We start from the raw sequence: 14,116 nt of genomic DNA on the forward strand, positions 1-14,116 counted from the left end.
AATATCAATAACCTCAGACAAGCAGATGTCACCACCCTATGGCAGAAAGTGAAGAGGAACTAAAGAGCCTCTTGATGAAAGTGAAAGAGGAGAGTGAAGAAGCTGGCTTAAAACTCAACTTTCAGAAAACTAAGATCATAGTATCTAGCCCCATCACTTCATGGCAAACAGATGGGGAAACAATGGAAACAGTGACAGACTTTATCTTTGGGGTCTCCAAAATCACTGCAGATTGTGACTGCAGCGATGAAATTAAAAGACGCTTACTCCTTGGAAGAAAAGCTATGACCAACCTAGACAGCATATTAAAAATCAAAGACATTACTTTAGCAATAAAGGTCTGTCTAGTCAAAGCTATGGTTTTTCCAGTAGTCATGCATGGATGTGAGAGTTGGGCTATAAAGCTGAGCACCAAAGAACTGATGCTTTGAACTGTGTGGTGTTGGAGAAGACTCTTGAGAGTCCCTTGGACTGTAAGGAGATCCAACCAGTCCATCCTAAAGGAAATCAACCCTGAATATTCATTGGAAGGACTGAAGCTGAAACTCCAATACTTTGGCCACCTGATGCAAAGAACCAACTCACTGGAAAAGATCCTGATGCTGGGAAAGACTGAAGGTGGGAAGAGAAAGGAACAAAAGAGGATGAGATGGTTGGATGGCATCACCGCCGCGATGGACATGAGTTTGAGTAGGCTCCGGAGTTGGTGATGGACAGAGAAGCCTGGTGTGCTGCAGTCCATGGGGTCTCAAAGAGTCGGACACAACTGAGTGACTGAACTGACTGTCATAATATATATATTATGTTGTACATCTGAAACTAATATATAAGTGAAAGTGAAGTCACTGAGTCATGTCCCACTCTTTGCGACTACATGGACTGTAGCCTGCTAGGCTCCTCCAACTGTGGGATTTTCCAGGCAAGAATACTGGAGTGGGGTTGCCATTTCCTTCTTCAGGAACTAATATATAATTATATCCCAATTTTTATTTTATCTATTGTTTTAGGCCACCCCCTATAGCATGTAGGATCTTAGCTACCCAACCAGGGATCAAACCAGTGTCCCATGCATTGAGAGTGTGGAGTCTCAACCACTGGATCACCAGGGAAGTCCCACATACCTCAATTTTTAAAAAGCACTACCTTGATAGAATCTTAAAACATAACTCAAGAATGCTATTTTAAATGCATTAAATCCAAACCACAAGTATAATTAAAAAAAAACAATTTTGCTAAAAATATTCCTTCAGCATTTGCCAAGTTCAAAAATTGATCCCAAACTTATCTAAATACAACGTATTAAAGTGACCTGAAAATTAAATTGTTTCATACAAAATTAATATGAAATAACAGTAAAATGTTGAGACTTAAAGATTTTCTACTCTTACATTTTTTTAATGCTTAGCTGAAAGCCAAATAAATCATTTTGGAAGCAGGAAGGATTTATAGTTACTGTCTATTCATTACTTTCTTTCTCAAACTGAAAGGATATAAAGCACACATTTTAAAACCTACCATTGGCTACCAAGTAAATCAGATCAGTTCTGAGCCTAGTGAATTTTTTTTTTTTGAGTGGCAGTAAAAATGCTCTAATTTTCCAACTACATTAATAACATGATGCCATAAAGAGCATGAACTAAAGGGTAAGTCTCAGAAGAGGATAGTAACTCCCATTCTTCTCATACTTTCATAACACAAAGAATTACCTTGGTTTTGAATCCTCTAGCTCTCTGGGAACACGATGATAAGATATCTGTCTTATGTGGGAGCCCATTTTAGGTTAAGAGGGAAAGTTAAAGAATAACTTCCTTATACCTCAAGTTTTCAGATAAAATAAGAATAAAATTAAATTGTTTTTTAAATGCTAACTGAATTTTCAGTAAGAAACTACACCCTAAATGTCGCTAACCTAAGCTCTAAAAAGGTGACTAAGCTGACAGTATTTTTTATTCTATAAACCAGACTTGCAGACAGCAAAAGCTACATTATATTACAGTTGGTTTGACTCAATTCTGAAAAAACTACATCTCAAAATACTCAAGTTTCAATGTTAGTGCAAGCAGTACCCAGAGAACAAATCCAGGTGATTTAAACATGTATTTATGTGACCCAAAACCATGTATTAGTAAGAAAAAAAAGCAAGTCCACCTACACGGTGAAAATAAAGAATATGAACATGTTACCCTCTGATCTTCTTCTTTAGTCCAGGGACCCTTTATCAATTCTGGATTTAAAACTTTCTGCCACCGATGTTGGCACTGAAAATCAGAACGATTCTGAAAGAATTTAGATGATTTTGTTAATGAACAACTGTCTTCCAAACTTTCACAACCTTAAGAAGAAAGTTTCCAGGAATAATACATTCAATAGTATTCTCTAAAACTGCAGTATTTATTTTATATGCCTATATCCCAATTCATTTTTAATTAAAGTTGTCAGCATTGCTTAGAGTATAAATAAAAATTATATATTTGAAATTAAAATTATCTATCTTTATACCCTGCCTGATAACACAGCAAAAAAGCAAAACAACACAGATATTAACATAAAGAAATGTGCTGATGAATAAAAGGGAGTAAAAAGACAACTAAACAATGCAGACGTACAAACTCAAACAGCATAGCAGCCTGGATTCATAGAGTATAGCATTACTTAACTCTACACAATTAAAAAAAAAACCCAAAAGGAACCACTAGACTACTGTATGGTATTTAAAGGATGTTTATAAATGATAACTCCAAGTTATCAAGAAAAAACTAAGTATATCCAGATTGATATACATTATATATCAGTTAAATATTTAAGCACTGAAGTTCAAAAGGAAAATGAAATTTACCACAGTAAAGCCTTATGTAGAAACATGTCAAACTTTAAAAATGATTAATAAGTGTAGCCTTATTTTTAGTCAATTCATGACCTAGTAAGTCCTGTGTATTACAAGGATAATACTAATAACACAACTTTTCTTTTAGTGATTTGGTTTCTAAAGATATTAGTTCATACACAGGATTACAGATAATTTTGAAGGACATAAATACAAATACTGTATTTAACCACAGCTCTCTCCTGATGCCTAGTGGACTTGTTTTTATTCATACTGAGTGTCTTCATGTATAGCTTCGGTACATCAATGCTGATTCACTTTAAGGTTATCATTTTCTCAAAATAATCAGGTTGTTCTTGTACGTCCTTGTAGCATTTGTCTGTTGACTATATTTGCTGTTATACCACTGAAGTTAAACTGATAAAGCTAATGTACGCAGCTTTTCTAATTTAGATTCTATTTATTGAACATGTGCTAAATGTAAGGCACTGTGCCAAACATCCTATACGTTACTTCTAATTCTCACAGCAACATAGCTTCTTCTGGTTTTATTAGTTACCAAACTATTTCAATAGATTTAACTTCTCTCAAAATGTTTTAACATTGATTAGCAAATATTTATAAAGCCCTATCCAAACTTGGTATCATTTTTGCTTTAGGTCAGCCATCTTTTTAGGTCTGTCCTCTCTTTATGTCAGTCATCTTTTTAGATCCCCAGATAAACTAATTACTAAAAAAAAAAAAAACACACACAAAAAACAGACTTTCTAAGTTTCCAACTGTAGGAAGAGCAGAACAAAACAGTTGTTTTTAGGACAGGAACCTAAATCTAAAATAACATAGACACATTTCTGAAAAACAGCAAATGTAACCCCTTGGCCTAAATCATTAGTGTTAGCAGTATGAGAGAGTGTTTCACTTACTTGAAGATGACTAGCAATTAGAGTCCAATCATCAGTTCCATGTTGTTCAACCAACTTCTTTAACTTGTCATCCTATTAAGACAGGTTTATGAAAATGAAAAAGCTTTCCCTCACCCTATTCCCCTATTCCTGAATACACTGTCCAATTCTTTCACATCATATCTGGTGGCCATTTTTAGAAACACTGAAGCCATTATCACACATGTTCTCCCGTTAACTAAACTGATTCTGTCGGTCTCAACATCAACCCACTCTTCATGTATGGTTGAAGAAGAAAAATGTGCAAGTTAGCTGAGGGATAACTTTTCTCATGTTGTGTTTTTAAGTATCTTTAATACATATCTTATTAATCAAGAAATACAAGTATGGAATTAGTAAACCATATTACACATAATCACCTCGTCTCTTGTCCATTTTACTCTGTTCCAGAGTTTCTTCAACCCTTTTTGTTGTGGTACTTCATAATCATGATCAGCATACTGAAGGTCATCATCCTCATCCTCACTGAAAACAACACAATTTGAAATCAAGATTTTTATTTAAATATGTGAATTCAATCACTAAATCTGAACACATAGATACAACTAAATAAGCCACTCAGACTAGCAGACATATGTCCAATGAGATTATTCAAAGTATAAAAATATTAACAGTCACAAAATGGACAGGAGCTATAGTGCTTACTGATACCAGAGGAATGAAGCTAGATATGTCAGCAAGGGCCAAGTGATAACCTTTACGTCATGCAAAGGAGTTTGGCCTTTATTCTTAATCTGATCTTTAACCTACAGAGTTAAAGGAATTTAAGTAAAGAAGCAAAAGACAAATATCTTGTGTTTCAGAAAAAAATCACTGGCAGGAATGTGGAGACATGGAGGAAGATCAATTAGTGATCTTTCACAAGAATCCAAATAAGAAATTATTAGGGCCTGGCAATGATAATGGTAAAATACAAAACACAGTCAGTTAAAAGACATAATGTAAGATGTGAGCCATTTACAACACCAATAGCAAAAAAGTTAAAATATGTAGAAATAATTTGAATATACAAGATCAAGATATAGTAAACTACAAAACACTATCAGGAGACACAGAACAAATGAAAAAACAATCAGACCACATTCTTGGGCACGAAAACAATATTACAGAAGTCCATTCTCTGTAAATTAATCCATAAATTTAAATTAAATGAATAAAAATACCAATAGATTTTCAGAGGAACACAGACAAGCTGATTCTATAGTTCATATAGAAAAACAAACAAGTAGTAATACCCAGAAAAGCTCTAAAAAGAGAGAGAGAAAGAGAATTAGCACTACTGAATACCAGAAAATACTGCAGAGAAACAATAAATAATACTCAAATCAATGGAACAGAATAGAATATTCAGGAAAAAAACTCACATGGGAATTTCATCAATTATAATATCAGTGTGGTAAAGATGGACTTTTCAACAAAGGGTAAGACAGTGGGTAGTTATTTTAAAAAATAAACCTAAAGTCCTACTTTAAAATAAAAGAATTCAGATGAAGCAAATATTCTACACTTTTAAAAATGAAAACATAACAGTACCTATTATGGTGAACGTGAAAGTGTTAACTGCTCAGTCCTGTCCGACTCTTTGCAACCCAATGGATTGTAGCCTGGCAGGCCCCTTTGTCCATGAATTCTCCAGGCAAGAATATTGGATTGAGTTGCCATTTCCTTTTCCAGGGGATCTTCCTGATCCAGGGATTGAACCCTGGTCTCCTGCATTGCAGGCAGAATCTTTACTGTTGGAGCTACCAGGAAAGCCCTATTAGCCCTATTAGTTCTACCTTTTAAGGCAGAACTCATATTTTTTATATCCTTGAGTAGAAGAGATCTAAATGGACAAAAATCGAGAAACCATAAAAGAATAAACCAACTAAGGTCATGATAGTAGCAACAGAAAGACACACATATAAAACTGAGAAAAAAGTATAAACAAAAGGATTTTGTTCAACTGATCAATATGAGAGACATGGGAAGAAGATTCAAGGACAACTCCAAAATTTCTGGCTTTGGAAACACAGAACTATCCGCTGAGATAAGGAATAGAAGGAGAAAAAGAACTTTGGGAAGGAGAAGGGAATGAGGAGAATAAGTAGTTTGAACTGATTTCAAGGTACTTGAGAAATACACAGGTGGATACTACATGTATCTACAAAGCATTGTCCAGTAGAAACATAATGCAAGCCACCTAAGTAATTTATTAGCAACCACCACAGTTTTAAAAAACAGGCGAAATTAATTTTAATAAGAAATAATATTTAACCCAATCAATTTTTAAGTGATCAATTCAACGTGTAATCAACATAATCACAAAATGTTTTACATTCTTTTCTTCTTACTTAAGTCTTTGAAATCTGGCATGCATTGTCCAGGAGAAAAGAGAGCCAAAGGCAAAAGAGAAAAATAACAAGAAGATGAAGCTGATAGAAACAGCCCGGGAGCAACAAAGTAAATTCCTAGCTTCAGACACAGGTAACCAGAAAAACAAAAATAAAATTTTTTATCTGTAATAAAATAAAAAGTACACAGCAATTCAGACTAGTAGTACATCAAGAGCTCAACAGCCGCATGTGACCAGTGGCTCTCCTTTTGGGCAGAGCAGATCTTGAAGACAACTGGGCATGTGGATCTTCTGCTCATCTCTAGGTCTAGCAGAGACTTAGTTTTGGCAATCACTAGCACACAGACAAAAGTTAAAGCCACGAGAGCACAAAACCCTAGAAAAGAGAGCAGGTCTTAACGATAAACTGAATTAGAGAATTCTGAGTAGTCAGTGGACTGAACCAAGATATGAACATCTGAAAATAACATGAGCTAATATTTATTTAACCTTTCTGAGTAACAGACATTGTGGAAAATGAAGGCCTAGATTTAATATATACTGTTTACAGAGCCTTTGCAGGAACTTCTAATTTCCTTGATTTGTCAATTACATCTGACCAAAAATTATCTGACCAAACAAGATACCAAAATCCCCCACCCAACTAGCTATGACACCTAACTGCTTCTCTAGTTCAATGCACGTATTTCAATCCTTTCTCCCCTAAAGCCAATGTCTATTTAATAATCTGCCAGTCCTACATTTCCATATATGATTGTTTTGATAAACTATGCTGAAAATAAAAGGACAGGCTTAATTAAAGAAATACCTGTTATTTGCAGCCATCTTCAGCTATCGGAAATATCACCTGATTAACGATGATTAAATTGTTAAGTTGGAGATGGTTCAGGAAGTAATGACTTCATAAATTTCTAAGGCGGCTATTAAACCTGATAAAACACCATACTGAAGCTTACTGTCCACTATATGCACTCATGGCATCTATGCTTCCCATCCAAACAACTCAGGAGTGCAAAGACCATGTCTAATACATTCACCTCTCTGCACCAAGTCCAAGACTTGACCATTCAAATGATTGTAAAATTACTGAATGATTGCTTACACTTTCACCTCCTCCAACTATTCTGTATTCCAAAATTACCTCCCTCTTTCCCAACCCAATCAAAACTTCCACCTCCCTCAATACAGGTGATCTCAAATTGATATGAGAGAAAAAAAAAAAACAACCTTTTTTGTTAAACAAAATACCTCTAAGAGGAGGTGAAAAATACTCCCATAAAAAGAACTTTCAAAATCCAAATGCACCGCCAAGTGGTAGAATTTTAAGAAGCATAAACCTGCTGAAACAAATGTAAAGAAAATATTCAGTACAGAAGGTGTTCTTTGAGGTATCTACCAATACAGCCTAACCTTTCCTACAACTGTCCCTTGCAACATTAACACTTCCAGCCTTCCCAAACAGCCCTCAGTTATGGTTTTTACAGGTTCCCTCTTTTATTCCCTTTTCTTAGACCCCAACAGCATATTTTAAAATTACGGTTTAAAAATTAGGTTATTTGAAAATAACTTTAAATTTGGGGACTCATTCATATAAACTTTGATTATTCACAAAAATACCTACATTAATCTGTACAAAATTCACCGTAAGGTTCTTAACAAAACATTTTAAAGATATGTGTCCAAAAATGTTGTTTTGGTCAAAAGACTAGTTTCCAAGGAATGATCTTCCTGAAAACGTGTTCATTTTAACTTTAAAAATCTGCCTTATTTTTTAACCACATACTTGATTTGTGAGAAATTTCTATTTCTACAAGAGGTTTCATTATCTGTTTTGCAAAAGCATGGCCATCATGTTCAGGAAGCTGGGTTTTTTGAGTGGTTGAGTGTGAGGGAGGATTAAAGCAGAATTCTTAGAATCCATCTCTCTACCACTGGGGCTTTCCTAGAATCTATCTACCTAACTACTTCTTGGTGCACACATTAAGTTATTTCTGTACTATTTATGTAATTGTTAAAAGGATGATAAAACTTTCAAGTAAGCGTGACAGAAAAGATCCTAGGAAATTATCACTAGTTACTCCTTGGAAGGAAAGTTATGGCCAACCTAGACAGCATATTAAAAAGCACAGACATTACTTTGTCAACAAAGGTCTGTCTAGTCAAGGCTATGGTTTTTCCAGTGGTCATGTATGGATGTGAGAGTTGGACTATAAAGAAAGCTGAGCGCTGAAGAATTGATGCTTTTGAACTGTGGTGTTGGAGAAGGCTCTCAAGAGTCCCTTGGACTGCAAGGAGATCCCACCAGTCCATCTTAAAGGAGATCAGTCCTGGGTGTTCATTGGAAGGACTGATGTTGAAGCTGAAACTCCAATACTTTGGCCACCGCATGCGAAGAGCTGACTCATTTGAAAAGACCCTGATGCTGGGAAAGATTGATGGCAGGAGAAGGGGACGACAGAGGATGAGACGGTTGGATGGCATCACCTCGATGGACATGGGTTCGGGTGGACTCTGGAAGTTGGTGATGGACAGGGAGGTCTGGCGTGCTACAGTTCATGGGATTGCAGAGTCAGACACGACTGAGTGAACTGAACTGAATTGAACAACATAAAGATGCCTAAGGATGTCTATGCTTTGCAAAGAAAACTGGGAAGGGATAAAACCCCACAAATAACATCACCAATGTTCTACTTTTACCACTTAACAGTGAAAAAGTTTCACTGCTTAATAATGGTTGAAGTGAACTGAAGTGAAAGTCACTCAGTCGTGTCTGACTCTGAGACCCCATGGACTATACAGTTCCTGGAATTCTCCAGGCCAGAATACTGGAGTGGGTGGTAGCCTTTCCCTTCTCCAGGGTATCTCCCCAACCCAGGGATCAAACCCAGGTTCATTGCAGGCGGATTCTTTACCAACTGAGCTATCAGGGAACCCTTAATAATGGTTAGACACCTTCAAAACATTAGACATCACCAAAACAAATCATATTTCATTTGCTTTATTTCTCTGATTTTTATTTCATTTTTTAGTATTTCTGTATTGTAGCAATCGATGTTAGCAATATCTAATAGCTAAATAAAGTCAACTTTCTACTATCTATCTATAAATAGATAAACCATTTCTAAGCCTAGAGTGACTAATCTAGAAGACAGTAAAAATAGGTGAAATTATTTCTCCAGTCACAAGGCAAAAATAGAAGAGGAATTTGGTCTCTGAATCTCTCTCCAGGAATTGGTTTCCAGAATCATTCTGCCAGTTTTATTTTTTAAGTCAAAGAAAATATTTATTCTGTAACTGTCTAATATATAACCTAAGTACTATGTTCAAAAACTTTTGTAGATTATGAACAAAGCGATTAGGGTAATTATGCAACAGCAAAAGGAAGCACACACGCACACACACAAAAATATTATGACTCATTAGACCAGGAAAATTGTTTAAAAGTAATTCTACACTGGGGTTAAGCTAATAGGATGTGATACTCATAACTTTCCCTGTGAAATAATACACAAACTATTCACACTTGGCAACATCAAGATAAAACATTCAAGAGAAGTTCAATTTTAAAGGACATCAATAAAAAATAAAAATAAAAAATAAAAAAAATAAAGGACATCAATTATTCTACCTGAAAAGATTAAAATGAGGTGTGCCAAAGGAAGAATTTGAAATTGTTTAAAATTTATTTTATTTGAATAGAAACTACAGATTTGAAATTAAGAGAATTATCAGTAGTTCTATAAAATTTTTTCTAGCAAAACCACTTCAACTTGACAGTATTTTAAATTAAACTGCATCAAGCCTAAATATTTTTATCATAATCAAAAAATTCATCTTTATTATACTGTCTTGACAGGATAACTGTGTATTTGCATTTTTTTAAGTTCAATCAAATTCAAGGCCTGAAAATTTACCAGCTTGATTTAGTAAAGTGAAATCAGGCCACCCAGTGGTTAACATGATGTACTGCGTACATGAATATCTTAATTTCAAATCTGGACTGCAACCTAGCATTATTATAGTAAGACAAATTGGACTTCAGCTGACCATGAATAGCAATAATGAAATATATACTGAAGGGAATTCTACCTAGCGATCCATAAACAAAAACAATGCGAGAACATTTCTATTTTATTCCACTAGCGTGTGTATATTTTTAAATGAGGAAAGATGATTACAAAAAGAGTTCAAAATAGGAAATATATTAAAAGACTTATAGACCACAAAATCCAAACCTCTTATATTAAGAGACAAAAAACTGGGATATAAAGTTTACTTGCTTTCTCCAAATATTATTGCTAATTACAAAGTTGATTAAACATATCAGTTCTCATATTCCAGTATTCTTTCACCCATGACACCCATCTCACTAGAAGCAACACAGTAAAATTGCTTCCTACGCACACACATACCCCATGGAAAAACATCTTCTAATTCAAGAGCTGGCTTTTGTCTTTCCAGTTTACTGTAGTTGCCAGTCATCTCAAGGGTAAAAACCTGAATCTGTTACTACTTAAATACATCTTCTAGCTTCTAAATGACATTTCTTTAAGCTAATTTTTAAGAGTGGAACTGGCTTTTAAAATCTAAAATTACTTACTTAATAATAAGTATGGTTAAAAATCACGTACACATTAATAACATATATACCAATTTTAGTACTGCCTGTAAATTATGTCATTATAACCCCCAAAGGGACCTAAAACTATTTAAAGTCACAACACTAAATAAACTTTTTCCTCTATGTAAATCCAGACCAGAGATACTACAGCTATCTTAAACAATGATTAAAAGAGCTAATACCCTTCAGCTGTTTCTCCGGGAGGTAACAGTTTTTTACTTTTTTTTTTTCAGATCATACAGGAAAGGTTATTACAGGATTTATGCCTGTAGTCTTATGCAAAACTTTTATACAGCAAAGTATAGTTTTCAATCAAACAGTTCAATGGTTGTATAGTGGAGACTTCAAAGTGACTGACTCATGTCCTTTCTCATTCAACTATAAATTAGATTCATAGTTAAAGGCATGAGACTATGCTGAATAAAGATTATTTATCCTTCAAAACATTTCACATTCTATTTTTTCTAGGGCAAATAAGTCATATTTACATATACAAGAAATAGAATTTATAGAACAAAAGACATTCAAGGATAAAGGCCCTAAGAAATACACCATTCAGAGATGATAGTTTCTCACATCTACCCGTATATTCAAACAGGGAGTGTAGCTTCAGTACATTTAATTACTCCAGACTTATGACTCTTTCAATCATTCTATAATACATTTCAATTAATTTATACAGCTGACAGGAATAAAAGTCAGTAGTACAATTAATATTTAGATCTCAAAGCTCACAATATTGTCAATAAAACAAAATAACTTACACCAGCAAATTAATCATGAAATCGCTTTCTTCTTAGCCTATTATTATGAAGCATACACAAATTATGGACAAAAAACTAACTGAAGAAGGCAGGGTTCTGACATTCAAGCATCCATGTCTAACCATAACTAACTGCTGATGACAGCATTAGCCAAGAAACTGTTTCATATAAGATTAACATCAATACAGGCAAGTAGATAATGCCGCACACTGAATACAAACTCCTGTTACTGAGTTGACAATATTAGTTTGTCACCTTGCTTAAAGAAGGTATGTTTAAAAATTCCAAAGAAAAGGCCTAAATCAATACTTCAGTAATTATAGTTACAGAAGCTTTTAATATCAATCTTTTCTGAAGACTGAGAAGTCAGTCAGGTCCTTGATGTTCTAGAGCAGTAATTCTCACCTGGGTGATTTTGCCCTTCAACAGACATTTGGTGGTAACGTCCAAAGACATTTTTTGATTGTCACACCTGGGGAAGTGAGGTGTTACTGACATCCATGGGACAGAGGCCAGGGATGCTGCTAGACATTCTACAAAGCACAGGACAGCACTCCCCACTGCCCCCACCACTGCCTTCCCAATACAAAGAATTATCTGATCCCAAGTATCAACAGTGCCTAAGTTGAAAATTCTCTACAAGAGAAGTGTGTGTGTATTTGTTCCACTTCAAAAGTTTGATCTATTCTGTAGTTGGTACAAAATAATAATCTCACAGGGACTTAATTACATTCTATGCTAATTTCTGCAAAAATACCTTACAGACAGCAGATCCTTAATAAATGAATAGAGCAACAAATACTATGGTGTGACTGTTGACAATTTTTAACAGACATCTGCAATGAATGAAGTTACTACTAAATTTCAACTTGGGAAAAACACTTCTAGTTGAGACTTTGAAGTTGTGGATCCAGATAAATAAAATCGTTTGGAAACGCTGTCAAACAACTTTTCATATTATTGAATAATACTGACAACTAAAAGACACCCTAGTGTTTTTTGTCATATGAGTAATTCCTACACACTCAGTCTACGAGTAGCTACTAGAGTGACCTTTAAATAAAACCGAGATGCATAAATTTACTCTATCAAGTTTTCCAAAACCACCACCACCACCAAAGAAATGCCCTACCTCTATGCAACCCTCAAGTACAGTCAGAGTCCAACGGACACACAAAATATTAAGTGAATAAAACACATTGTTTTATTTTAAGATCAAGTTACTGGTGTTAACAGTGTGACATCTTCCCAGTAGAAGGAAACTGCGACCATGGGTATGGTAATCACAGTAGACATCAAAAAAGTACTCTCTCCTCAGCTATATCTCAGAGGACTTTCACACCTTTCAAGGTAGCAGAGGGGTCCCCAACCCAGGTATATCACAGAGCCCCCGTTTGTAATTGGCTCAGGAATCCAGAGAGAAAGAGGCCCTAGGAACAGCATTTTCAGGCCGTCTGGGTAGGACACCACCACCTTCCGGTGCGGAGCGTATTCCCTGAAAGCGCACCGACTTACCTGCCAACAAATCCCAACAAGTGGCTGTGGGACAGTGGGGAGCTGGACATATGCTGGGGGAGAATCGACTCCAAGGAGCCGCCTGGGCATCTGAAACTCACTTTCTGAGTCCGAAATGCCCTGGTCCCCAACTCTCCACACGTCACGGCTGCGCTCTGGCCAGCGGGCCAAGGCGGCTGTAGCGCAGCAGGAAGGAAAAGTTCTGCCCCGGCCTCGGAGGGCCCAGGTAGGCGCGGGGGGGTTGGGGGGACTCAGAGGGAAAGGAAAGGGAATCTGAGCCGAGGCTGTGCCCACAGGCCTGGGCGAAAGGGATGTCACCCACCTGCGCGACCTCTTCGCCATCCTTCAAGTACCGCATAGGCGCGGGCTGGGCGGGGACGCGGGTCAGCCTCCTCCAGCCTCGGGCGAATGCTCCTTCTCCCCGACCCTCCCCCGCCGCTTCCCTCGCTCCCGCTCCGAGGCCGACCGAGTGCGGAACGCAGGTCCCCGGCAGGGCAGGACGGAGGGACGGAGGGGCGGACCGCGACCCGCCCCCGGCCCGCAGCGCTGCTTCTTAGCCCCGGCCCTGCCCGGTCAGGGATGCCCCCAACATGTCAGCGGGCGCGCTCCTGCCCTCCCCTGACCCCTCCCGCCGCCTCCTAGCCTCCTCGCCTCGGTCCCAGAGCGGCTTTGCCGCGGGCGCCGACCCCCGCCCTCTCCCCGCAGCGGGCAGCTCTGCAGGACTCGCAGTCTCCCTGCAGGGTTTTGTCCGCACCGCCGAATCTCGCGCCCAGCCTCCCTCAAGAGCCGCCGTTTGAATCTGCGCACGCGGCCCCTAACCTCATTGGCTGTGATGGCCGCACGCGGGGGGACAAGGGCGGGGCGGGGAGAGCGCGCGCGACTGAGGGCGGGGCTGGGGAGCTGGAAGCCGGGACTGGAACTCGCGGGAGTCCGGGAAGGAGCTGGGAGCCAGGGGGTGTGGCCGTAGGCAAGTCTCAAAGGTCTTGCTGTGACAGGACCCGGAGCGCGCCGAGCGCCGCACCCGAGGGGGTGGGGCGCCAAGGGCCGCGCGGGGCCCTGCTGGGAAAGTGAGTTCCAGACTCTCCGAGAGGCGTG

General features: G+C 37.8%; 1 protein-coding gene across 2 annotated transcripts in view; it reads right to left on the bottom strand.

The window, feature by feature from the left end:
* MYBL1 (MYB proto-oncogene like 1) overlaps window positions 1-13,520 on the bottom strand; it is a 37,234-nt gene extending 23,714 nt beyond the window's left edge. The window contains exons 1-4 of one of the 2 annotated variants that reach the window (XM_055546160.1): window positions 13,344-13,520; window positions 4,146-4,251; window positions 3,748-3,819; window positions 2,184-2,276 (exon numbers count right to left, since the gene is read on the bottom strand). In XM_055546160.1, the coding sequence (XP_055402135.1) occupies window positions 2,184-2,276; window positions 3,748-3,819; window positions 4,146-4,251; window positions 13,344-13,363 (291 nt within the window). In that variant the 5' untranslated portion in view covers window positions 13,364-13,520. The remainder of the gene's footprint in view (window positions 1-2,183; window positions 2,277-3,747; window positions 3,820-4,145; window positions 4,252-13,343) is intronic. The other variant, XM_055546161.1, reaches the window with a different exon arrangement.
* Between the last annotated feature and the right edge of the window lie 596 nt (window positions 13,521-14,116).

This window comes from Bubalus kerabau, chromosome 14 (genome assembly GCF_029407905.1).
Source record: "Bubalus kerabau isolate K-KA32 ecotype Philippines breed swamp buffalo chromosome 14, PCC_UOA_SB_1v2, whole genome shotgun sequence".
NCBI classification, from domain to species: domain Eukaryota; kingdom Metazoa; phylum Chordata; class Mammalia; order Artiodactyla; family Bovidae; genus Bubalus; species Bubalus kerabau.